We start from the raw sequence: 24,457 nt of genomic DNA on the forward strand, positions 1-24,457 counted from the left end.
CACATTATTTGCTCGATGACCACTATAATATCTGGCTGGTGGTATTTATTATTCACAGTTTTACAACAGGAGGACTCGTGTGCCTCCAGCGATGATTCGCGGTACAACCTGGTTTTATAAAGAGGCCGCAGGCGGCAGCAGGAAGGCAGCAGCACACATCAGACACAGCAAGAAGATTTCCAGCAGCACCAGCTGGCCTGCAGAAGCTTCTGAAGAAATCAGAGCAGAACATGCAGGTTATTCAACACAGGAATGAAACGCCATAATCGTGGGGCTTTGAATCATAATTTATCTTAGACACAGATTCTGTTTTTTTTTTTGTTTTTTTAAATCAGATCATGTACGACCAGGGTTCCTAATGCACATTTCCATAACTGCTTGCTTGTTTCAGTCTCATATTGTTTAGATTTTAAGATTTAATATTTCGTCTGTTTGGTTACAAATTCTGTAAATATATATTTTAAAATATTTCTGTGTGCTCCAAACACAATGAAAACCACCACACTGGAGCTCAAAAGGAAAACAAATGACTTGCAACCCATTCAAGTAATGGCTAAAACCATAATTTGAAGAGTCAAGGATGTTGTTGCTTTTAATAATTTTTATTTTAGACATGAAAAACATTTAAGTCTAGAATTAAAAACACTGAATGCAAGATCTCCATCCATCCATCCATTTTCTGAACACCCTTGTCCCTCAGTGGGGTCGGGAGGGGTGCTGGTGCCTATCTCCAGCTAACGTTCCGGGCGAGAGGCGGGGTACATCCTGGACAGGTCGCCAGTCTGTCGCAGGAATGCAAGATCTATTGTTTTTATTTATTTATTTTAAGGACTGTATATTACTACTAAGGTTATTCCTATTTTTTAAAAAGCTCCTCATTTTTTTATTTTCAGTTTTAATAGCAACACAATGTACAGTTTATGTGAGGGAGTTCCAACAACTAAAGGAAGCTGCAAATTATTGTTTATGCCTTTATCTAGTCACATTGTCAGAGAAAATTACAAAATCATCACAGTGACCCTGTAATATGTCGGCAAGTTTATTACAACTCATAACACAGTTCTTAGTGCGCCCCTTCAGTCTTTTTGTCCACAAAAATCAAAGTATCTGACTTGAAAAGGTGACTAATTACTCTTCGAATAAAGGTGAATACAAAAGCGGAACTGAATTGGTATTAGTGAAGGTACTTACTTCCACATAAGCTAGTTTCTCTGAACGGGCCCATCAGCTTACTGCTTCTGACAGACTCAAGATGTTGTGTGCTGACATTTCCTTTGAAGTACACAAAGTCATGCAAAATGTTACTATTACTCTAACGGTAGTCAATGAGAACGCGCATCAACATTTTGTTTTATTGCAACTTGATGAAAGCCCACCATCTGGCTCTAATGTTGATAGTGGTGGGGGGAGGGGTCTTATTGCAAAGGTAAACTTTTCACCTTGTGGGAGACGTGTAAGGGTATAATTAGCTGTCCTGTGCTGCACTGTGTAAACCCTCTGTACAGACGCCGCTCTGTTTCCCCCCGGCGAAAGAGGAATGAGCTGAAAATGAGACGCACCAGACACTCAACTCCGGTGTCGGGTTACTGAGCGGGTTTTGGAGGATTTCTTAAGATATTCAATGCCAGTGATTGGTCATTGTCCTGATTTGGGGACTTACAAGCTTCCCAGTTTTAGTGTGGTAGCTTTAAGCACTAATAGGTCCACACCGGTACCTTAAATTTGAAAGTAAATACATCATCCTGAAAGCTGCCATTTTCCTAGCTACAATTTACTTCTATTGTTAGTGTCAATTTCTTCCATCTACTTTTACTGCTTGTGTTGTTGTTTCCAGTTCAGACAGGTTCCAGAGATAAACCCCCTTTTTTTTTTAACAGCGACTAATTGCTTGACGAAATACCGTCACAACAACTTGAATGCAATGAGTTGGAACATGTTGACATCGTTCCATCACTGTCGTTACATAACCTGCAGCAAATATGAGCTGCAATGTTTGCAACAGATGTTCACAACATCATGCTGTAAACATCTGACATGCATTTCTGAAGATACAGTGATTCGCCTTAAGTATTAATATCCCTTGATCTAGCTCTATAGAGGAGTGGCTAAAGGTAATCCTGACAGAAAGCCTCAGGTCTGCAGTCAACAAGCCAATCAGTAAGCAGAGCAAATGTGTGGAAGAAGATGTTCTGGTCAGGAGACACTAAAGGGATTTTGATGTGGAGGCTAACACTCCACATCGCGTCACCCTGAGTGTAACCTGTCAACTGTGAAACATGGTGTTGGCAGCATCATGTTCTAGGGAGGCTTTTCTTTAGCTGGTCACACGAGAAGGTGGATGGAGCAAAACACGGCGTAATCCTGGAAGTTAACCTGTTGGCGACTGCAAAAGACCTGAAACTGGGGCACGAAAAAACCAGTGGTACAACTGAAAGTGCATGGAATGAAAAACCAGACCTAAATATAGATCTGATCTGGTCTTTGACTGCTTGGAGATAAAAGCTTATGTCTGGATGGTTGATGGGGGAAATCACCTCCAACAGGTGTATAGCTAGAGGTCATGAGAAGTTCCTTTTGTTTCTCTCAGAAGAGCAGAAAACGGAAATACATTAGAATCTCATATGTCAGTCTGGCTGTTAGCCAAGTGTGTTTTCTCGCTTTTATAGTTGTGATGAGTCAATCATTTTGTGGTGCTGAATGTGATCACTTTCAGTCAATTCAGTTCAATTATGACCTAGCATAACTGAACTGACCTATAACTGTGATCTTACTCAAATGTGGCTCCACAAAGTATTAATTCAGAGCACTGAACACGAATGGATGTCACACTTTCTCGATTTGTATTCGTAAGTAGTTAAAAAGTTCCACTTCACTGTCATACATCGCTTTGTGGTGGTCTATCATATAAAAATTAATGTCAAATGTCAAAAAGTACAAGGGTGTTAATTCTTTTACAAGGTATGACAGATTTATTCAATCTAAATGGAGAAAGAGAAATTATTTCTGGCATTTTGACTTCGTTCAATGACTTCTGTCAGGGTCATTGGTGTGTGGTTTTCTTCCTTACCCGACACCATGTAGCTGACCGTTTGGCACTCTCCGTCTTCTGTAACGACGGGAAAGCCGGGCAAGATGGTGATGCTCACCATGTCTGCAAGCAGAACATTTGCGACTCTCCTTCGGAAATCATATCTGGGTATAAACATAAATAAATAACTTTTAGTATTGTGAGAACAAATAATTCAGACCAAAAAAAAAACAATTTTCTGAACTGTTCAGTTCTTCTCAAAACTGAACCAAAAACATAGCAAAGGTTTAACCCATAAATGTGTGTGACACCGATTATTTTTGTTTCCAGATTACGACTTTCTGTTTGCAATAAAAACATTAATAAAGCCGTATATTGCGCAATGTTTATCTCTGCGTACTTCCTGGCTTGACTTGGTTCTTGTCGGCCATTAGACATGACTGACAGCAAGACGTGCAAACAAATCAATAACAAGGCTGTGTGAAGAACAAGAACAAGAGATGCAAACTGAAAATCAAGGCAATAACAAAATCTTCCAAACGATGCAATTTAGGAATAAGGTACAACACTCGTTAAATCCTTGTTAAACTTATAGCTAACCTTAATATTTACAACCAGATGTCCCCCATATCTAGAATGTTCCAAATGAATTTAAATAGACAGAATGAGTGTTTTTAGAAATAATCCTGTTTTTACCAGGTGAATCCTGAGAGAAATCAGGATAGTTTGTTACTCACCGGCTAAAGGAGCTCACTTTGGGAAAGATCTGCTCTGCTAGCTGGGATTCTGGGAGGATGTCGGCACACGCAAGGATGCTGTTACCACTCTTCAACACAAAAGACCTGTAGACAACTTGGATCAAATATAGAATATCAAGTCAGACATTTTTGGGGATTCAACAAAAATGATTAAGATTTACTACACTATAAAGCAAAGCATTATGTTTAATAAAAGATTTCAAATGAACATAACTCAATTGTCATTTGTGCAACTGATGTCAGTGTTGGGGGAGGGAGGAGCTCTGATGACACCATGTTTCTTTAATGTCTGTATGTTAACAAACATAGTGCTGCTGTTGGTGATGTAGGCCGTAAAAAATTTTTGCTGAAAGTAACATTTCAGAATATTGTTTATCATGGAAAAGTCTTGATCAAATAGCTTATTTGCATATATCTTATAATGTCAAGACGTCTTTGAAATTTAGTTTAAGTCAAACTAAAGAAAATTCGTCAAGTGATGCTTTATTAAGTTATGCTCACTGAAATTGCACAAGTTAATGTAATTATCAATTTATTTGAGTGGTGTAAACTTAAAATGTACAGCTTTCACATAAAACATGAATTTATGAAAGCAAAGTTTGTTTTTTTTGAGGCAATGAGTTTGCAACATTTTGTATGTAAAGTCCACTCACTGCTTTTGACAGAGTGGAAGATGACATGGTGAATGGCACAAACGGATGGTTGCACGTAAAACTGAAAACCATCTTTGATGCTTAAGTCGTTGACATTTCCCCACATCTACAGACCCTCATTTCCAGTCGTCTCACCTGTGTGGTCTCCTGACAGCTGGATGTTGCTGTCAGAGTAAACTTCTCTCCTTCTCAGGCTGACTCTGCCATGCCTTGTAGAAATTTCCCCCACCACACAGCTCAACTGGTTTTGTAGCGAACAGCTGGAGCTCTGGAAGAGGAAAAGAAATCACACACACACACACAAAGAGTCAAACTATATGGGGTTAGACAGTGAGTACCTGTTATATGAGATTAATCACCATTTTATCAAGGCTGTTAAAGAACTTCCAGAAGTAATTGTTTCCACAGTCTACTGTAAGTAATTTTTCTATTTGCATATCTTCTGCAGTGGTGTTTTTGTTCCATAGTGGTTTTAAATTCTGTGGAAAAAAAAAACAAAAAAAAAACTGTGTCCTTTTAACTGAAGTATTTATAACAAGTAAGCTAACAACATCCTAAGTATGTGGCCACTTTCCGGCATGCTCTTCTCCTAGTTTGCTGCTGTTTCTTTTATGAAAAAGTGTTCCTCAAATTATCCTCAGATTATCTCTGAATGTATTTACATATGATGACGTGTCCCCAACAGCCTGCCTCACCTGTGGTTTCATGTTGAAGGGGTTGAAAGTGTGTCCCACGCTGGTGCACAGGCCGCTGGTGGTATCCACACGGTTGCTTGCGATAAACAGGGAGGCCTCAGGAATCTGTAAGCATATTTAAAATACAAACTATGTTTCCGCTGCCTTTATTTGTCGCAATGATGGACATAAGTGCAAATACACACATGAATAGGAATAGCAAACAGACAACTGGATTCTCTGATCAATATCAATAAACTTGTTCTACGATAAGAATATAAAGTGACAACACAAACTAGACATTTTCTTTGCGTTATGTTAATTTATAGCATGAATGTGCTTTTTTTATGTTTGAAATTTACTTTGATTTTTAAGGAGGAACTCAAGACTCCACACTTGTTCATTTGGGATCCTTGACCGGCGGTGGCTAACATTGTAATGTTTTGCATTATTTAACCCTATTACCCTTTACTTACACTTTGACTTGCAGGTGACTTAAGGTCCACATTCAGTGTGACATCACTGCTACTCCCATCAGGAAACACCTGCTGGCTCTTGAAGGGACAGAAACCAAAGGTGCCTGACATTAGTAGACGTACAGATTATTGTCAACTGAATAAAGTGATTTATACTGAATGAATATATGTTTTCTTTTTAGTAACTGCTGAGGCACTTCCCAAATTATTTGGCCAGACCAGAACAAGCTCATGTTGTTGTTTCCTCCTTTATAGCTCTGTGGAGGCTTAGGTGTAAAGCAAGACTCAGTGTGGAGCCTCTGGATGGCAGCTGACATAAACAGCTGATATCAGGGTGAGCCTCAGAGTTTAGTGCACATACATTCAGTTAACCAGCAGAAAGATGCTAAGCTAAGCTGAAACTTTTGCCTCTGCTTAGAGTTTAGATAAGGCCTAAAAAAATTCTATCTACCCCGAGCCCACAGGCATCGTGTCCGAGTCTGGTCAGACCCGACTAATGGTGTTAAGTGAGCAGTGTAACGTCTCTTGTTTTTTTTATTTAACATGTTTCAGCTCCATCGATGGAGCAGATCCAATGGAACATTTTATCGCTTGTTGTAACTGTCGTGCGAGTCAAGTGCAAATCATCTGGGATGTGTGATTGATAGGAGCTGAGCAGAGCGGAGCTGCATGCGCATTTATTGTGCAGTGTGCTACGCTGTGTGTTGCGGACCATCTACTCCCGACTTTCTTTCCTCAACAGGGTAAGCTGGCTACTCCTATATTTAGACCAGGGGTCCACAAACTTTTTCCTGTGAGGGCCACATAACTTTTCCCTTCTCTGGTGGAGGGCCGGAGTCAGTTTGCAACAGAAAAAGTGTGATGATTGCAGGAGTGCCTAAATGTAAAAATTTATTGTTTCCCAGAAAGCACAATCAAATAACCCTCTCTGGGTTCTTCACAGAAAAAATCCAGGAAATAACACTATTTATGAAATAAATACCGTATTTTCCGGACTGTAAGCCACACCGGGCTATAAGCCGCAGATATCTCTGCCGCTCAAGGTTTTCCACAGCGATGCAGCAGCAGAGGGGGACGGACACCAAAAATTTGAGTCATAACAGGTCAATTGAATATCACATTTATTACGGTTGAAAAAGAAAGAAAAAGTTGCCAAGTTTAGATTTAACTGAACTGATTACGGTAGTTTCCGAATGGTAACTTTAACAGTAAAAGTGCTGATCCTTCGTGTCTGCTAATACCATGTGCTAAATGAAAATGGGCGCTTTCTTCTTCTTCTTCTTTAGATTTCAATGGCAGCTTGCATCCATTATTGTTGCACTACTGCCATCTACTGGATCCTAATATCTATACCTCAAATTCTCATAATGATCCCAGTATTATTTAAAAAAACAAAAAAAATCTTCTTTTTCCCCTCAATGCTATTTAACTGATCAACAACATTCTCAAATTTCAATTCCCTATTAAAACCTAATTCCGTTTTAATTGGCGCTTTCTTCTTTGATTTCCAATTTTGACTTCCAATGATTCACTTCCTGCTAAAGAGCCCCCTGGTCGTTGAAGAAAAATCCACATGTAAGCGGCTTATAGTCCGGAAAATATGGTATACGAAAAAAAATCTAAATGCTCTCTGGTATTGTTCAGGGGGCCGGACCAAATGTGGAGGCGGGCCCACGGGGCCTTAGTTTGGGGACCACTGATTTAGACTATCAAAATCAGAATAACACAGCTTTATGGAACACATTCTCATTTGGTTTTCTCTGTACTGTACATATTGCAGATTTATCAAATGCGCCACAGAAAGCCAACACCACACGACGCAACCCGATCATCAATTCTGGCCCTGTCTGGCTCAAATTTCGAGGTCAGGTTTGGGCTTGAGCCATAATTCTAAACACTAGCACTGCTTCCCCCATTTCCTGTCTGTTTATTGCCTCTTTTGCTTCAAGCACTCTTTTATCATCTGTTAACATCTTCCCAATACTATTTAATGGAAATTTTGCTTACTGTGAATCTAAATGCACTGCATATTTTGGATGTGTCTCTGCTCCAGCACACCAGATTCGAAGGATTTGTATGACCTCCTCTTTGGCCACCAAAAGCTCCAGAAGCATCCCTTCATTTAAGTCAGGTGTTTGGAAACAAGGAAACACCTAAAACAGTGGACAGGTGTGCCTGCAGGGTATTATCGGAGGGTATTAAAGATCTGTTGTTGCTTTATCGACCTTCCAGACCCCTCAGGTCTTCTGGATTTGGATTGCTCTGCATCCCCAGAACCAGAACCAAATGAGGAGAAGCAGCATTCAGCTTCTATACACCACAAATTTGGAACAAACTTCCAGAAAACCGTAAAACAGCTGAAACACTGAGTGCCTTTAAATCTCGACTTAAAACCCACCTGTCTAGACTTGCTTATGGAACATAACAATTGGGATTTGAATTCCAACCCGGTTTCAAGCACTAGGGAGAAAATGGTATATGAAAAGGGGTGCATGTTTAGAGTCCCCCCCGCAAAAGGGTGCAAGTTGGTGTCCCCCCTATTGCTGAAAAGGGGTGCAGGTTGGAGTCCCCCCGTTGTTGGAAAGGGGTGCGGGTTTAGAGTCCCCCCTGTTGTTTGAAAAGGGGTGCGGGTTGGAGTCCCCCCTGCCCCTCCCCCGCTGTTCTATTTTTTTTCTCTGCCGATTCGAAGGACAGAACTTCGACTCGGCAGGAAATGTAATGTTTTTGTTTATTCAATGTTCAACTTGAATAAACAGTGAGTGTTTTGAGCAAAGCACTTTGAAATGCCTTGGTGCTGAAATGTGCTATACAAATAAAATTTGATTGATTGATACAATACTATCACTGCACCAGACCCACAAGAGCACAACCACATCTCCAACAGTAATGTGTGTGTGTGTGTGTGTTATATTCTGTGTGTGTCACACAGAATATTACTGTGTGACACACCCATTACTGTGTGGGTACAATAATGTGACACTCTGGTGTCACATTACCCACTGTGACACGCATAGTGGATAATGTGGGTGTCACAAAAAACCAGCACAAACCTAAACCATACAAACATAACATTTAATTTCCCTTTGGGATCAATAAAGTCCTTTTGGATTTGAATTTGATTTGCTTAGCCCAGTGGTGCCCAAAGTCGGCCCATCATCTTTTTTTCATTCAAGTTCCCTAGTTTAACACACCTGGATCAAATAATGGCTCATTAGAAGGCCTAAGACATGCTGAAGAGCTTGTTACTACCACCAGGGAGAGAACTAAAACATGCAGGATGCTGGCCCTCGAGAACCGACTTTAGGCACCACTGGCTTAGCCTGTGGTTCTCAAACCAAAGACAATACAGAATTGTATGAAATCAGACAATTTTGGCATCCCGCAGCAGACAAGGAGCAGATCAGATTAAGGTAATTATGTGTTTTTTACCAGTGTGATTGTCCCAGTCACTGTTAGATCGAATGTAGCCTTGGCAAGTGTCCAATATCCATCGTTATTTGGGCCAGGTAAGATATTTGCACACATCATTCTGTAGAGAAAACACAGATGGCTTCATGAAATAGTCTTGAAATAACCAAGTCCAGTAGCTTCAATCTTGTTGGGTTATTTCTGTTATATTCTGGTTAGTAATCTTCTCTAAAAGAGGAACATACAGTATCTTAGTATTGTAACACAAAACACCCATGATTAAAAGATCATGGCTTGAGGATTCACACAGGTACCCTCAATGGATTGGGATGATATGATACTGTGGCCAGATTAGGGTGCATCTTGGATTTCTCTTTCATCTGTAAAGGCATCAGTGTGTTTTAATTTTACACCTTCCTGACATTTTTTATGGCCTTTTTCATTTTATTAAATGTTTTCAGGAGGATAAGTACTTCCTGTTCTTTGGCAGAACTTTGAACCATTGATCTTTTGCACAAGGAATTTGTGGTTAGAGTGAAAATGCTACTACCCAGTTCTTTTTAAGAAGAAGGAACCTGTGGTAATACTCGGCAAAACATTTCATAACTTCTACCTTTCTGTTTCCTTATTATCAAACTTGGATGCTTGTTGGTTCTTACCGTGATCCATTGGTGTAGTGGACTACGACAGATCTTCCCATGATGCTGTAAGGTCCAGTAAGCGGCATGTTAGGGTCCATGTACATAGCTTTAATGTTATTCTGGCCAGTAAGCATCCCAAACTTCCCACTGATGTCCCCTATCTCATATTGGTCCACGGTGCCCACACCCGGTGAGGGAGAACTAGATGTGTTCCAGGCCAGTGGGTTAAAGTGGCCAAGGATGTTTGCATTTGAGCAAGGATCACTGCTGCCAACAATAATGGGCAAGATGTGGACGTGGTAGCCTCCAGCTAAGGACTGCAGGTTTTTTAAGGACACAGTGATTTCTGTAGGGCCTTGAGGGGCAGCTTGGGAGAATTTCACCTGGCCGCTGGATGATCCAGGGCCAAACCATTTCCCTAACCTGGCTGTAGGGACCTGGACTTCAGTAACATTGGCACAAGCGATCCTCGGGCCTCCCCTTTCTGCTTCATGGATGACCACAGAACGACCAGTAATGCCAGATATGTCTAACCACGAAGTGACGTCAGTGAAAAAGTGTTTGGATTTGACGCCACCTATGTCGGTGTCAAGATTAATGGTGGTGTGTTTGTTGGCGAGGTCGCCGGCCTCACAACATAGGGGGCAGGATGGTTTGCAGTGAAGGGCATAGCTGCTATCAGTTGTGCTGATCTTAAAAGGATTCCAGTGGTCTCCTGTTGTGATACACCTCCCTTCGTCATCATCCCTCTCTGAGCTAATGGGGAATTCATGAACGTGCCAGTTATGGTGTTGAGTCGTTATTGTTGTGGGATCTCCGTACGACAGATCCATAAAGATGGACACATCTGACAAGGGATTGTTCACCAACTGAGTAAAGATAATCTTTCCCACCACAGGGGTCTGAAACGTGGCACTGGCTACTGTCACTGCACCAGGATAGCCAATGCTAGCACACGCGTACGTTTCACCATTGACCAGGTGAATCACAACTGAGCGACCTACAATGCTGTTCTGTCCAAACAGAGGAAGGTTGAAGTCAGTAAATGTCATTTGCAATGTATTTCTACCTGTAAGGGACATGTGTTTGCCACTCAGGTCACCTGTCTCATACTTGTCATGAGTTGATCCTGGCCCTACAGGGTATGTTTCAGAAGTTGTGTCAACAGCAAACGGATTCTAGTGTCCACCCACATTATCATTTGAGCATTGGCCTGACCTGACTGAAGGGACAGGGAAATTGTGGACGTGGTAGGGGCCAAATAATTCCCTTAAGTTTGCCAGATTCACGCTAAGCTGTGTCACGTCAAACGGTGAAGCCTGACGGAAGTTGAAATATCCACTGATTCCTCTCATGTTCATGACAGCTCTCACTTCTTTCTCTAGCATGTTGTATACCTGAGCACAATTGTAACTGGACCCTACCCTGAGGAGAAGATACGAGTACACTCTAAAGCTACTAATATCCAGACGGGATTTCTGAGGACTCAGAGGGTTTCCGACTTTCACACTTCCCAGATTTGTTAAAGATGCTGGATTTAAGCTTCGAAGCAGTATTTTACAATTAGCTGCTGTACTTGTGGATCCAAAGATGTTAATGTCGATTTCTGGGGCATTCACCTGACCAATAGTCACGAGGTCAGCAAGAAGCCTAGGGTTGGCATTATTTACATTAGCACGTATGTAAATGTTACCAGCAACAGACTCTGTGAATCTCGCCTGGCGAGTCAGTCGTGTCTGACCTTGACTTACAACTGTGCATATTTTAATGCCGTCACATGTCTCCAAAGACAGTGAGAGGTCATCCAAGTTTGATATTTGTCCAAAGAGGCCTGACACACTTATCGGGGACGATGAGGAAGGATCAGCAGTGAAGGTGAAGACGTTGACACCAATGTGTGCCTCAGAGCAGGGTTGAGCGAAGTGGCCGTACATGACGGGGAACACAGTGAGGGAAATGCTTACAGCACTGCAGGATCCTGCACCTGCTACAATTAAGGTGGCTGTCTTCTTTTCAGAGTCAAACTTCACTCGGCCTGTGACTCCTCCCATGTTTAAATGTGCTAGAAATGTGGCACAGGAAATTAAATCTGAAAAAGACAAGATAAGGAGGAGACCTATTTTTAACTTAACAAGAACACTCTTGCCACTATAAATAACCTACCATATCTAATTGTATGAGTCTTACTATTGCTTCATTTTTAACAGGCATTTCTTCAAGATGTGCTTAGTCAGTTTTCTAATAGAGCTATGGAATCCACTGTTATTAATTGAACATATGGAATAATAAAGTTTTAAATGTGGTTTTCTGGTATAAAATGTGCAGTTATGGCACCAAAGATATAAATAATGAGACATGCTAATTGTAAATTCTTAAGATCTGGTTAATTAAAAAATATACTGTATGTAGGTTACAAGAAAATTTTATCTTGTACCCACAATTCTTTTTTAAATTGTATACATGTTTGTGATAAAAATGTCATGAAATAAGTAGCTATTAACATTAATATGATCCATAAAAAGATATTTGCCATGTCAGATTTCTTCTGTTATGTTTTTGACTCACTTACATGTTACACAACAGGAAATAAATCTTAATATCAGACAAAAACAAGGCGAGTAAATACTAAAGGAAAATTTTTATTATGTTTTATTAACATAAAGTTATTCAAACTAACCTGACTCGATGTGACAATATAATCAGCATTCCTGAGTAACAGTCTTTGGAATGTATCAGTCATGTATGGCTTGCAAGATCATTTCCAAGGTTTTGGGACTTCAGCGAATCACAGTGAAAATCATTTTTCACAAATGGAGAAAACGTGAAACACTAATGAACCTCAAAGTAGAGGACGCCCTCCCTATATTATTTCAAACTTTCATTGAATCCTCCACAAATCCACAAAAGAGCCCACCGTCTGAAGCGATGCATTTCACTTGCTTCAGCTGAAGGGGGCAGTATTATGCATTTTTCCAGGCGCATAGTTTTGTTTTAAAGCACAATCAAGTAACCATGATATCATCAGTTGTTGTAAAATTCTGTATACATGGCTGGGACGGATGAATTGAAAAATCAAGAGTGAGCCAAAGTGTTGTCAGTATTTTGAATTTTGCTTAAAATTCAGAATACTGAATTTTTGCCTGAGTCTGTTTAGGTAAATAAAAACCACACGCTCAGAATTACATATTAGAAAAACATATTTTTTTCTCATTATGGCATCATTGCTGGCTTAGAGTGGGCGCAAAAACTGGTATCATAAATACTGTGATAAGTTCTCACTACTATCCTCTATCTCAAACACTCAGGCACATTATTTAGAAAAAAAAAAGCTACTAACTTGGGTGAAATAAGTTCCTATTTCAGATGACGCTAATACTTTTTCTTGGTAATGAAATGAAACAGAAAGATGAAGTTGTTTGCAACAGGACGGATGGGCTTCGCTGTTAAGATTTCAGTTTTTCTTCTACACGACAACAGACCCTGCAGAGAATTTGAAGTCACATTTAACAAAGGAAATACTATTTCCTCAATGTGACCAAGATCCATTTCATTGAAATGAAAGTAAGAGTCATTGAAAGTAAGAGTATTCAGATTTAGAGCATTAGTTTCACTGTAGTATCAAGTTGAGCTGCATTATCACAGAAGCAATTTTCATCCTGAGAACTGAGGGGATGATGCAACAAATGCACGGCTCTCAGAAAAAAGTTAAACATTACAAAGTACTCATTCACAGTTTTGAACCAAAAGTCTCCGGACACGTGCCGCCGAGTGATAAGCAACCAAAAAAATCGTCTCTGAGTAAATAACAGTTGTGAAATCCATGCCAGACCTTTCTCTGCACAACCCACGATTTAAAGCAGTCCTGGGTGTCTTAATTACTACTGTTACTTGCTTTCAAAAGACAAAAAAAATTACTTACCCAGTGCAGCAAACAGCAGGGCCGCTCTGAAAAGCCACATTTCGGCAGACTAGGTAAGTTGAATCAAAACCTCTCTGCAGACATGTGAGCTGGGATGTTTTAGGAGAGCAGAATGATGCAGAATATGTGTGTGTGTCTCTATAAAAGCATATCAACTGTGGCTGTTTTTAAGCACTGTACAGCATCATCTTCTGCGACAGTTTGTGATCGGCCTGCTTGTTTACACTGGCTCGTGAGGTGAGGGAGAGCAGGAAAGAAGAGACACAAGTAGTCTTGTATAGTTGGAGATGGCATACATCTGCTCCTGTAAAAATAGAGGTGGAGGTGGAAAAAAACGGGGAACAACTTGAAGTTTCCCCCCTGAGAGATTCATGTTTTCACGAAGGCTGAATCTTGCTTCTTCATTCTGTATTCATTTGACAATTAACTGGAATTTAAATTCTTATAGATTAAATGTGTTGCCGAAAAAAGTTTATTTGCATGGACAAAAAAAAAAAGCCTTAGTGAAGATTTCTCTAAAGGTTACATTCTCAGTTGTTTTTATTTGTATTTAGAAATTGTATGCAAAGTAAAAAAAAAAGAAAGAAAAAAAATTCAAACTTGAGGAGAAGTTTTTAAAGCTCAGATTCTTCATCTTGCAGAAACAACCATTTATATGGACATAATTTATGGCAAATATAATAAAAGAACAAAATAGTTCAACACATATATTTGTTCAATTTCCAACTCTGCTTATTGCCTATGGCAGTATTTCTCAAACTTTTTCATGCCAAGAACCACTTACCCCATTTAGCAAACATCCTAACGGACATCCTAATTTAAAACTGCCCCCACAATAGCACATCTTAATACATTTAATCTGAAATGAAAATATAAGTTTCTTAACTCATTATCTTTGTTCATCCTAAAGTGAAAGTTGGCATGACCCATTACTCGGGGCGTTTTGAGTTATTAAAGGTTGTGAAAGTGTAAATTTTAAGCTTTCCAATAATGGAAAACGCATGGAAATCCAAAAGAAAGCTCTGTCCTACAAGTGTTGTCTGCACTAATAAGGTCTTATTTGTAATTTAGAAGCATTATAAAAGAAAAATAGATTTGAGAGGTTTTGGAAAAAGCCCATATATAACTGTAAATAATTTTATTTTAGGTGTTAAGATGCAGTTAGTCAGCGTGGGGCGCAGCGTTGTTCACCGCCTCGTCACGAGGCGATCTTTTGGTAAGCTAGCTGTAGCGTTGAGCTTACGTCACTGCAAATAAACTACTGCTTACATGCAGCACTTGGTGCCCACTGGGGGGGCCACAGTTTGAGAAAGACTGACCTATGGGCTCCCAGGAAGGAAATACAAGGAGTAAACATTTATAAGAAAATGTTGCAAGTTGTACACAGAGCTCTGTACTTACGGTGCCATGCAAAAGGCTTTTCCCCATTTTGTCATGTTTGTCACATATTTCACCAGGATGTTCTGTAACACAAAGAAGTGCATAACTGTGAAGTGGGCCAAACATTAGTAATGAATTTCAAACGTTTTTGAAACAACCTGAAAAACTTAGTGTGATTCAGTAGCCTGGCTCAGTACTTTGTAGAGCCACCTTTCACTGCAATTACAATAGCCAGTCTTTTCATTTATGTCTTTATCAGCATTAAACATCTACAGACTAAAATTTCACTTGAAACGCAAATGTTTCAAGTGAAGTTAGACGTTCATCCATTAATGACGTAGTTTCGGGCAAAAAACACTGTGTTATTGAGTAAGTAAAGAAATGTTTTCTGTCATATTTGGGATTGTTTATTGTGAATCAAATTAATTTACCCAAACACCACAGGGTGACGATTGGACTACTCCTTGTCCTCTGCACTGTGTACAGTTATGGTAAATAAAAAAAGAGAAAATATAAAATAAATTATTCTTCTTGACTACATTTAGAGTTCATTACTGTATTCAATCGTACACATTTAACGTTGAGAGAAATTGCACCTTGTCGTTTGTTAAAAACGTGACACCTTTTATGTGAAAGTCTGGTATTTGGGCAGCCTTTGATTTTACACTTTTCTAGGGAAGTAGAAATGTGAGCAGATGAGAAATACACAGGAGAAACCAGGAGAAACAGAGCAGAGAGAATTGTCTTTGGTCCAAAGTTTATTCTCTGAACAACGAAGCTGTCATTTTGGTGTTTTTGTCATGCTTTACATAAAAATGCTTACAATTCACATAGGCTTCGGAATTTTGGCTCACTAATGCTTGCCACCCCATCTGTGCTTGAATTTTTATGGAAATACAAAAATTCAGTCTCTAGATGTATAAAACTGGAAAAGACAATTGTAAATGTGAAGACCGCTTCAAAGTGAGGTCCCGGACTGTAGCGCAGGGCATTCTGGGTAAATACTGTGCTATCCTCACAACACGTGACAATTTGTAGCTATAGACAGCCACAAAAAAACTAATAAAATGTCTCCAAGGAAGGCTTGCTCTTCTTAACTGATCTTTTATAATTTATTGTTGTAACTGACATACAACAGAAAGGAAACATACATTACTAACTGATACACTCACCTGAATGCTACACTTAAAAATTGTGAACACTGCTCTACATTTTAATAACCACATAAAATACAACAAATGTTTTCCAAACACATAAATACTTACAGAGATGAAAGTTCTCCGAGGTTCAAAGCGTGTAAAGTGCATCCAGCATGTTCACGAGCTGTTTACTTTCCCCTAACTGCCTAAATTCTCGTTGACATGGTTACAGGGTTCCGCAATCACAATGTGACAAAGATTGTTTAAAACAAAGATGTCACACTCTGATCAAATTTCAAACCCGAATTACTTTAACCACTCTTAGCATGAATTTATTCATGCAATTTCTTAACTTATTCATGTAACAAATGTGCTAGTCCAGCACTAGAGCCGGGGGAAAAAAATGGATTTGTGATACATTGGAAAATGCCCTCCCTGACACAGATTTCCCTGAAAATCAGTGGAATTCTGCAGCTTCTGCTCAGGAATAGCGTTGTGTGTATCGTCTGACGGTCTTTCCGAGCAACAGAGCCAGGGGGTTCGAACCAGCAGATGATGAACTCCTACCACCATCACCACCGTCAGTGTGAAGTTAATGTACAAATGAAGTTCAGCATGACCGAAGGGATTATTTGAATCAAACATCCTGAACTCTCCTCAGACCAGCTTTAGGAAGAACAGCCCTACTGCTTCTGCTCTAAAAGTTCTCAGTGACGTGTTCAAGGCATTTCGTTTGAAAAGGTTTTGTGTTGCTCTATCTGTCATCTGATCCCACAGATAACAGTGAGACATTCTGCTTCATAAAAACTACTTTGTGCGTGCGTGCGCGCGCGCGTGTCTTTGTGTGTGTCATTAAAGTTGTACCTCAAGGCTCATTCTTAGGACCCGTCTTGTTCACAATCTGCGTTTCTGATCTGTGTGCAAGCTTCTCAGATCCCTTGTACCATTTTCATGCAGATGATTCTGTCATTGTCACTCAAATCAAACAGGTATTTGAATGTCTGCTATCTGCTGTTGATGCAGAGCAGTCATCTCATGCAACCACATCTGGTTTTAAATGGTGTAAAATCCATGCTAATGCATTTTTCACATTCATCCATCTGATATGTGGTTTTTGCTATTGGGGAAACGCTTTGGTTATTCAGCAAACTAATTATGAGGATCACATGAAAGCTTTGATCATATGGACTAAGGTTACTTGTACTCCCACTTGTAAATAAGGTGATGTTGTAGTCATGTCAAATGTTACAGCAAATGTTAATTACAATAAAATAAATCCTTATCCTGTATAAATAATGCGGTCTGGCAGCTATGTTGCTGCTACGAGAGAAATTTGACCAAACTGTTTCGTTATAGGTGCTTTTCACCTCATACAATTGTGAAGTGGTTTTAAAACAGCTTGTATGAGTTTAGTTGGGAGCTGTTAAGTGTTTCTAGAATGAACTGGTTAAATTTCAATTGTATTTGATCAGAAATTAGTTAATAATTGTTATGAACTCCACAAACATCTTTTAGTTTACAAAATATTGACTCTTATTTTCATTATTTTGATGACTGCTCCTCCTGACTGTCAAGAAAAGGGATATTGTTGTTGTGTCTTTCCTAACACTTCCTGCAGGTATCCACCAGAGGGCGCCAAGGAGAACCAGCTACAGGGATCAGGACTCATCTCCAGCAGGTGTGAGGACAAAACGCAGCTTATACACTACATTGCTTTATCAGACTTTACCAGAAATAATCAACTATTGCGATCTTGTGGATTTTTAATTCTGATAGTTGTAGTTGAGCAAACATGAATGAGGAAATTGGAGTTTAACCTTTTCGTAGTAAAATCAGATAACATTTATCAGGCAATTATCTTTATATTATGATGTAATTTATGGTCAGAAGAGGCGATTTGTCAAAGGGTTTATTGAGACGAGGAGTCATGGGATGGCGTGTGGTAGAAATGACTGGCTGAGACAATTTGTGTGTTGTTGTGAAAGACTTAGTTTGGTTCAATTGAACCTGCATAAATGAGTTGAAATTGATTAGTACTGAAGCTTATAGATAAGGAGTAGGAAAAAAATGTCCGTCATTAATGGTGTAAACGTCTCAAAAATGAATTCACTTTTCATCTTAAAGGAATTATTTTTCAAACAGTGCTGATGCTCTTTTTCTGATCTTTGGCTAATTAGGAAAATAAGCATTTTGAGCCTTTTAAAAAAAAAAAAAACCTTTACTGCCTCATTTTCGTCACTCTTCGTCACTCTTCAAATTATCCTCTTTCTTTGACAGGCAGGAAGGAAGAAATACAATTCTGAAAAACTTTATTCAAAAACTTTAAGCATTGACAACATCTTAAAACGTAGTTCACAAACAACAGTACCCCTTGCCCAAATGAATAATACATGTGACATTCCTACAAAAGCAGGCATACCAACAACTAGTTTATAAATATTTATAGCCTCAACTGATTCTTCCAAAAAAAAAAAAAAACCATGAAGATCTTCATTTGCACATAACATTTATACAGATATGCACATTCTTTGCCCAGTCACCACTGCAACATTTGATGGGTGACATTTCACATTCACAGTTTTACAAAAGCAGGACCCGTGTGTCTCCACTGACGACGACTTGAGGTGAAAATGGGGCTCTGGTTTTATAAAGAGGCTGCAGACGGCAGCAGGAAGGCAGCAGCAAACATCAGGCACAGCGAGAAGATTTCTGGCAGCACCAGCTGTCCTGCAGAAGCTCCTGTAGAAATCATACAGGAAAATGCAGTGCAGATTATTCAGGAGTGAGAATCACTTAGAGTGGCGCTGCAATTTCTTTTTTTTCTTTTTTTTTTTTGAGACAATGATTCTATCTTTTTAAAACCATATTGTGTACAGACAGGTTTCACAGTTTACATTTCCATGATTCCACATTTTTCTCAGAGTTGTATGGTTTAGATTAACGAGGAAACACTTTGGCTAAAAATTCTGCAAATTCAGCAAGTTTATTACAACTATAAAGTCCTTAGATTTTTTTTTTCTCCACAAAAATCTAAATATCTGACTTTAGAAGATGTCTAATTACTCTTTTTAAATAAATGTGGAGGTAAAAGTGGAACCCAAGTGGTACTATAGGATGTACTTACTTGTACATGTGGTACTTTCTTTAAACGGGCCCATCAGCTCACTGGTTTTGACAGAACTTAGAAGAGTTGTGCTGACATCCCCTTTAAAGTACACAGAATCAGACAAAATGTTACTGAGGCATTTGTTGGAAATTTTCACTGTACTGATAAAATTGAATTGAATTGGAATGAATTGAATTAATTAGCTGTCCTTTGCTGCACTGTGTAAACCCTCTGTACAGACGCCGCTCTGTTTCCCCCCGGCGAAAGAGGAATGGGCTGAAAATGAGACGCACCAGACACTCAACTCCGGCGTCGGGTTACTGAGCGGGTTTTGGAGGATTTCTAAAGATATTCAATGCCAGTGATTGTTCATTGTCCCAATTTGGGGACTTACAAGCTTCCCAGTTTTAGTGTGGTAGCTTTGAGCACTAATGGGGCCATACCGGCAACTTAAATTTGAAAGTAAGTAGAGCATACATCATCCTGAAAGCTGCCATTTTCCTAGCTACAATTTACTTCGATTGTTGGTGTCAATTTCTTCCATCTACTTTTACTGCTCGTGTTGTTTTCAGATCAGACAGGTTCCAGAGGTAAAACCCTTTTTGTTTTTAACGGCGACTAATTGCTTGACGAAATACCATCACAACAACTTGAATCCAATGGGTCGGAACATGTTGACGTCGTTACATCACTGAATCAATACTAACCTGCAGCAAATATGAGCTGCAATGTTTCCCCACAGTTGGTAACCGTAACAACATCAAGCTGTAAACATCTGAGATGCATTTTGACTGTATTACACGTGCAGTCTGAGAATACGGCGGCATTAGTGGTCCTTCTGTGGCCTCACATATTCTCACATTACAACCACACCCTTCAATGCATCTGATTGGGATTTTTATCTGATCAACAAGTGCTGCATGGCTGTAAAGTGGAAGAAAAATGATGGTGGTGGTTGTTTTCCGATATCTCGCCAAGTAAAAAGGATGAGGTCGTGTGTGAGAAATGTACAGCATTAAACGGAAAAGCAGCCAAAAATATTCATAGCAAGTCTGGATTAGTTGCAGACATCTACAGCTTAAGTGTGTTGACAAAACAACTACAGGCTATGCACTCCACAAATCTGGCTCTATGGAAGCGCAACCCTGACAGAAAGCCTCAAGTTTGAAATCAACAAGCCAATTAGCAGACAGAGCAAACAAATGGATGTCACACTTTCTTTGTATTTGTAAAATAGCTTAAAAGCTACCAATCTTCCTTCCACTTCATTGTCATGCATGACTTTGTGGTGGTTTATCACATAAAATCTCAGTTAAATTTATAGTCGTAACATAATAAAATCTCAAACGGTTTAAGGGGTGTTGATACTTTTGTAGGAGGAATTATTTCTGGCCTGTTGACTTATTTAAATAGCTTGTCTGATAGTCGTTGGTGTGTTGCAAGTACAACACAAAGAGGATGCTGTGTTTTTGTACACTAATGTCGTTTTCCTCCTTACCCGACACCATGAAGTTGACTGTTTGGCACTGGCCGTTTTCTGTAACGTTTGTAGAGCCGGGCAAGATGGTTATCCTCGCCATTTCTGCCTGCAGAACATTTGCGACTCTCCTTCGGAAATCATACCTGGGTATAAATAGAAATGAATAACTTTTAGTCTTGTGAGAGCAAATAACCAAATTCAGTCCAAAAAAATCCTCCTTGACTGTTCAGTTCTTCTCAAAACTCAACCAAAAACTCAACCAAACATAGCAACGGCTTAACCCATAAATGTGTGTTTGTACCAACATAATGACACTGATCCCTTTTGTTTCCAGATTACCACTTTTTGCTTGCAATAAAAATATTAATAAAGTTGCATATTGCACAACATCTATCTCTGCATACTTCCCGATTTAACTCGGTTCTTGTCTGAAGGAAACCTAACTTTGTCTCTCCAGCTGTAACAGAACAAGAGATTCAAACTGGAACTCAAGACAATAACAAAATCTTTCAAACAATGCAATTTAGGAGTAAGGCATAAAACTCGCAATATGTTAGATAATTTCTAAATGAATTTAAATAGACAGAATGAGTGTTTTTATAAATAATCCTGTTTTTACCAGGTGAATTCTTATAGAAATCAGGATAGTTTGTTACTCACCGGCTAAAGGAGCTCACATTGGGAAAGGTCTGCTCTGCGAACTGGGATTCTGGGAGGATGTCGGCACACGCAAGGATGCTGTTACCACTCTTCAACACAAGAGACCTGTAGACAACTTGGATCAAATATAGAATATCAAGTCAGACATTTTACTAAACTCAACAAAATGAATAAAAGCTAGTGGAAGATGACATGGTGAATGGCAGAAAAGGATTGTTGTACATGTACATGTCTGTTGTACGGACACTGATTTCCAGTCGTCTCACCTGTGTGGTCTCCTGACAGCTGGATGTTGCTGTCAGAGTAAACTTCTCTCCCAACCAGGCTGACATTGCCTTGTCTTTCAGAAAACTCCCCCACCACACAGCTCAGCTGGTTTTGGAGCGAACAGCTGGAGCTCTGGAAGAGGAATAGAAATTACAAAGTTGAATATACAATTACCACGAAAAAAAGAGCCATCCACCATGGGATTAGACAACAAGTACCTGTAGTCCGAGATTACAGGTACTCACCGTACCTGTCATCAGTACTATAAAAATACTTTATATGCTTTATTTCCACAGTTTGATGTAAGAAATTTTTCTCTTTACAAAAAAAAAACCATTAAAAAAAAAAACAGTGTCCTTTGAAGTGATTGAAGTATTTCTTATAAGATAGGATAAAAACTGGAATGCTCTTAGTTTGCTGCTGTTTCTGTTGGGATTTGGGTTTTTTCCTGTGTTCTGTTCCCTGTGGGTCTCTGTGGTGTCCTGTCTCTTCTCATTGATTGTTTCCTAGGTGTGTCTTGTTCTCAGATTACCCTCCCTGTGTATTTAAGTCCACCTGTTGCCTTTGTCTCTTGTCGGTTCCTTGTCAATAGTCGTATGTCACGGTTGTACTGGGAAGTCGAGAAGCTCTCATTTGTCAGTTCTTAGATCAGTTGCTGCCGGTGCTGAGCCTTGTTCTCTTCTCTGCTGTGCTGCCAGTTTCGTGGACTGTTCTGAGCTAAATTCTCGTCATTAATAACATCTTTTCATCTGCATCCTGGGTCTGCCTGCGTTCTACTCACCACCAACACCGCACCTCATGACAGTTTCTTTAAGCAGGGGGTCATTTTAGGCTAAAGTGTTCCTCAAATTATCCTCAGATTGAATTTATTTACATCTGTGTCCCCATTCCCAATCATACCTGTCAATTCTCCCGTTTTGGGTGGGAAACTACCGATTTTTGTCCCCTTTTCCACCGTGCTCGTGCTCCCGTAATATTATTTTCCCATAAATATTCCGCATTATGGGCCCCCCCACTCTTACGTTAGTGCCTCTTCCCATCGGTCTCACGTTAGTTTCAGTTAGTTTCAAAGCAGCACCGGACGGCGACATTTCCCTTATATTCTCAAAGTCAAACTTGACAGGTAATGTCCCCAACAGCCTGCCTCACCTGTGGTTTCATGTTGAAGGGGTTGAAAGTGTCTCCCACGCTGGTGCACAGGCCGCTGGTGGCATTCATTCGGTTGCTTGCGATAAACAGGGAGGCCTTGGGAATCTGTAAGCACGTTTAAAAGATAAACTATGTTTCCGCTGCCTTTATTTGTCGCATTGATGGACATAAATACAAATACACAAATGATTAGGAATAGCAAACAGACACCTAGATACTCCGATCAGTAGTATCAATAACTTGCAGACTATTTGGTGTCTTATACTGTCGCCCCTGAAAATGCCTAAGGAAGTTTTGTTATCAAAGGATTTTGACATTTTTTGTGCATTTCTGAAACTTTCAGTCCCTGACATTAAAGATAGCGGTAGCAGAAATTTGTCACCTTGACTAGTTGATTAGTCTGGGGTATACAAGCACTACTAATCCATCTACAAGAAGTTAAAGTGACGACACAAACAGCACCAACTACCTATTTTCATTCATACATGTAAGAACTGTGTTTAACCCTATTACCCTTTACTTACACTTTGACTTGCAGGTGACTTAAGGTCCACATTCAGTGTGACATCACTGCTACTCCCATCAGGAAACATCTGCTGGCTCTTGAAGGGACAGAAACCAAAGGTGCCTGACATTAGTAGACATACAGATTATTGCCAACTGAATAAAGTGATTTATACAGAGAAACTCATTTGATGTGTGAATATCTGTTTTCTTTTTAGTAACTGCTGAGGCACTTCCCAAATTATTTGGCCAGTCCAGAATAACCTCATGTTGTCGTTTCCTCCTTTATAGCTCTGTGGAGGCTTAGGTGTAAAGCAAGACTCAGTGTGGAGCCTCTGGATGGCAGCTGACAGAAACAGCTGATATCAGGGTGAGCCTCAGAGTTTAGTGAACATACATTCACAGTTATGCTAAGCTAAGCTGAAGCCATGCTTCCCATGTTTCCTGTCTGTTTCCTGCCTCTTTACCGTCAGGACGCTCTTTGAGTGCCTGCTATTGTCGTCCCCTCATTATCAGCCTTCTAAATTTTGCACCAGTGAATTTAGATACATTCCTCTGTACATATGGTGCAGTGGTATCTCTATTTTCTTCACAGAAGAGGCAGGCTAATGCAATTTACATATTACTTACATAAGCTACAATATATACTGTAGTTTCGGATTAAAAGGTGATAAATTCAAGTGTGTATTCGCACACTTTATTACCACAGAACATCTCTTATCCCTGTTTCGGGCCTAAAACCACGTGAGCCACAGCTTGCACATTTTTCTTTTGTGGTGCAGAAAAAAAAACAACAACTAAATGCCCGTACAATACGGTTTTGGCTTTGGTTCTCAAACCAAAGACAATACAGAATTGTCTGAAATCAGACAATGTTGGCATCCTGCAGCAAACAAGTAGCAGATCAGATAAAGGTAATTATGTGTTTTTTACCAGTGTGATTGTCCCAGTCACTACTCCATTAAATGTAGCCTTGGCAAGTGTCCATTGTCCTTTTGTATTTGTGTCTGATAAGACATCTGCACACACCATCCTGTAGAGAAAACACAAACACCTTCATGAGATGGGCTCGAAATAACCAAGCCCAGCAGGTCCAATCCTGTTGGATTTTTTTGTTACAATATTCTGGTTAGTAATCTTCTCTAAAAGAGGAACATACAGTATCTTAGTATTGTAACACAAAACACCCATGATTAAAAGATCATGGCTTGAGGA

General features: G+C 39.7%; 3 protein-coding genes across 5 annotated transcripts in view; all 3 read right to left on the minus strand.

The window, feature by feature from the left end:
* Positions 1-28: 28 nt before the first annotated feature.
* Positions 29-9,135, minus strand: LOC107838095 (uncharacterized). The gene is made up of 8 exons (XM_016679441.1): positions 9,019-9,135; positions 5,590-5,667; positions 5,135-5,239; positions 4,575-4,707; positions 3,766-3,880; positions 3,068-3,192; positions 1,192-1,272; positions 29-209 (listed from the first exon to the last, which is right to left on the minus strand). Exons 1-8 carry the CDS (start codon positions 9,115-9,117, stop codon positions 115-117), a joined length of 831 nt encoding a protein of 276 aa, XP_016534927.1. The 5' UTR covers positions 9,118-9,135; the 3' UTR covers positions 29-114.
* Positions 9,136-9,637: 502 nt separating this feature from the next.
* On the minus strand, positions 9,638-16,307 carry LOC103148757 (uncharacterized). Of its 2 annotated transcripts, XM_007567679.2 has the most exons (4): positions 16,203-16,307; positions 14,959-15,020; positions 13,558-13,861; positions 9,638-11,727 (listed from the first exon to the last, which is right to left on the minus strand). In XM_007567679.2, the coding sequence occupies exon 4, from the start codon at positions 10,718-10,720 to the stop codon at positions 9,653-9,655; it is 1,068 nt and encodes a 355-aa protein (XP_007567741.1). In that variant the 5' UTR covers positions 10,721-11,727; positions 13,558-13,861; positions 14,959-15,020; positions 16,203-16,307; the 3' UTR covers positions 9,638-9,652. The 2 variants fall into 2 exon arrangements, with proteins under 2 accessions (XP_007567741.1, XP_016534926.1); XM_016679440.1 differs by lacking the exon at positions 14,959-15,020.
* A 2,061-nt stretch (positions 16,308-18,368) lies between these two features.
* Positions 18,369-24,457, minus strand: part of LOC103148713 (uncharacterized) — a 17,820-nt gene continuing 11,731 nt past the window's right edge. The window contains exons 3-10 of one of the 2 annotated variants that reach the window (XM_007567606.2): positions 24,176-24,275; positions 23,263-23,340; positions 22,739-22,843; positions 21,589-21,721; positions 21,323-21,437; positions 20,681-20,805; positions 19,201-19,281; positions 18,369-18,815 (exon numbers count right to left, since the gene is read on the minus strand). In XM_007567606.2, coding sequence (XP_007567668.1) covers positions 18,721-18,815; positions 19,201-19,281; positions 20,681-20,805; positions 21,323-21,437; positions 21,589-21,721; positions 22,739-22,843; positions 23,263-23,340; positions 24,176-24,275 — 832 coding nt within the window. In that variant the 3' untranslated portion in view covers positions 18,369-18,720. The remainder of the gene's footprint in view (positions 18,816-19,200; positions 19,282-20,680; positions 20,806-21,322; positions 21,438-21,588; positions 21,722-22,738; positions 22,844-23,262; positions 23,341-24,175; positions 24,276-24,457) is intronic. The other variant, XM_016679439.1, reaches the window with a different exon arrangement.

The sequence above is a fragment of the Poecilia formosa genome, unplaced genomic scaffold, assembly GCF_000485575.1.
Source record: "Poecilia formosa unplaced genomic scaffold, Poecilia_formosa-5.1.2 Scaffold211, whole genome shotgun sequence".
Taxonomy (NCBI): domain Eukaryota; kingdom Metazoa; phylum Chordata; class Actinopteri; order Cyprinodontiformes; family Poeciliidae; genus Poecilia; species Poecilia formosa.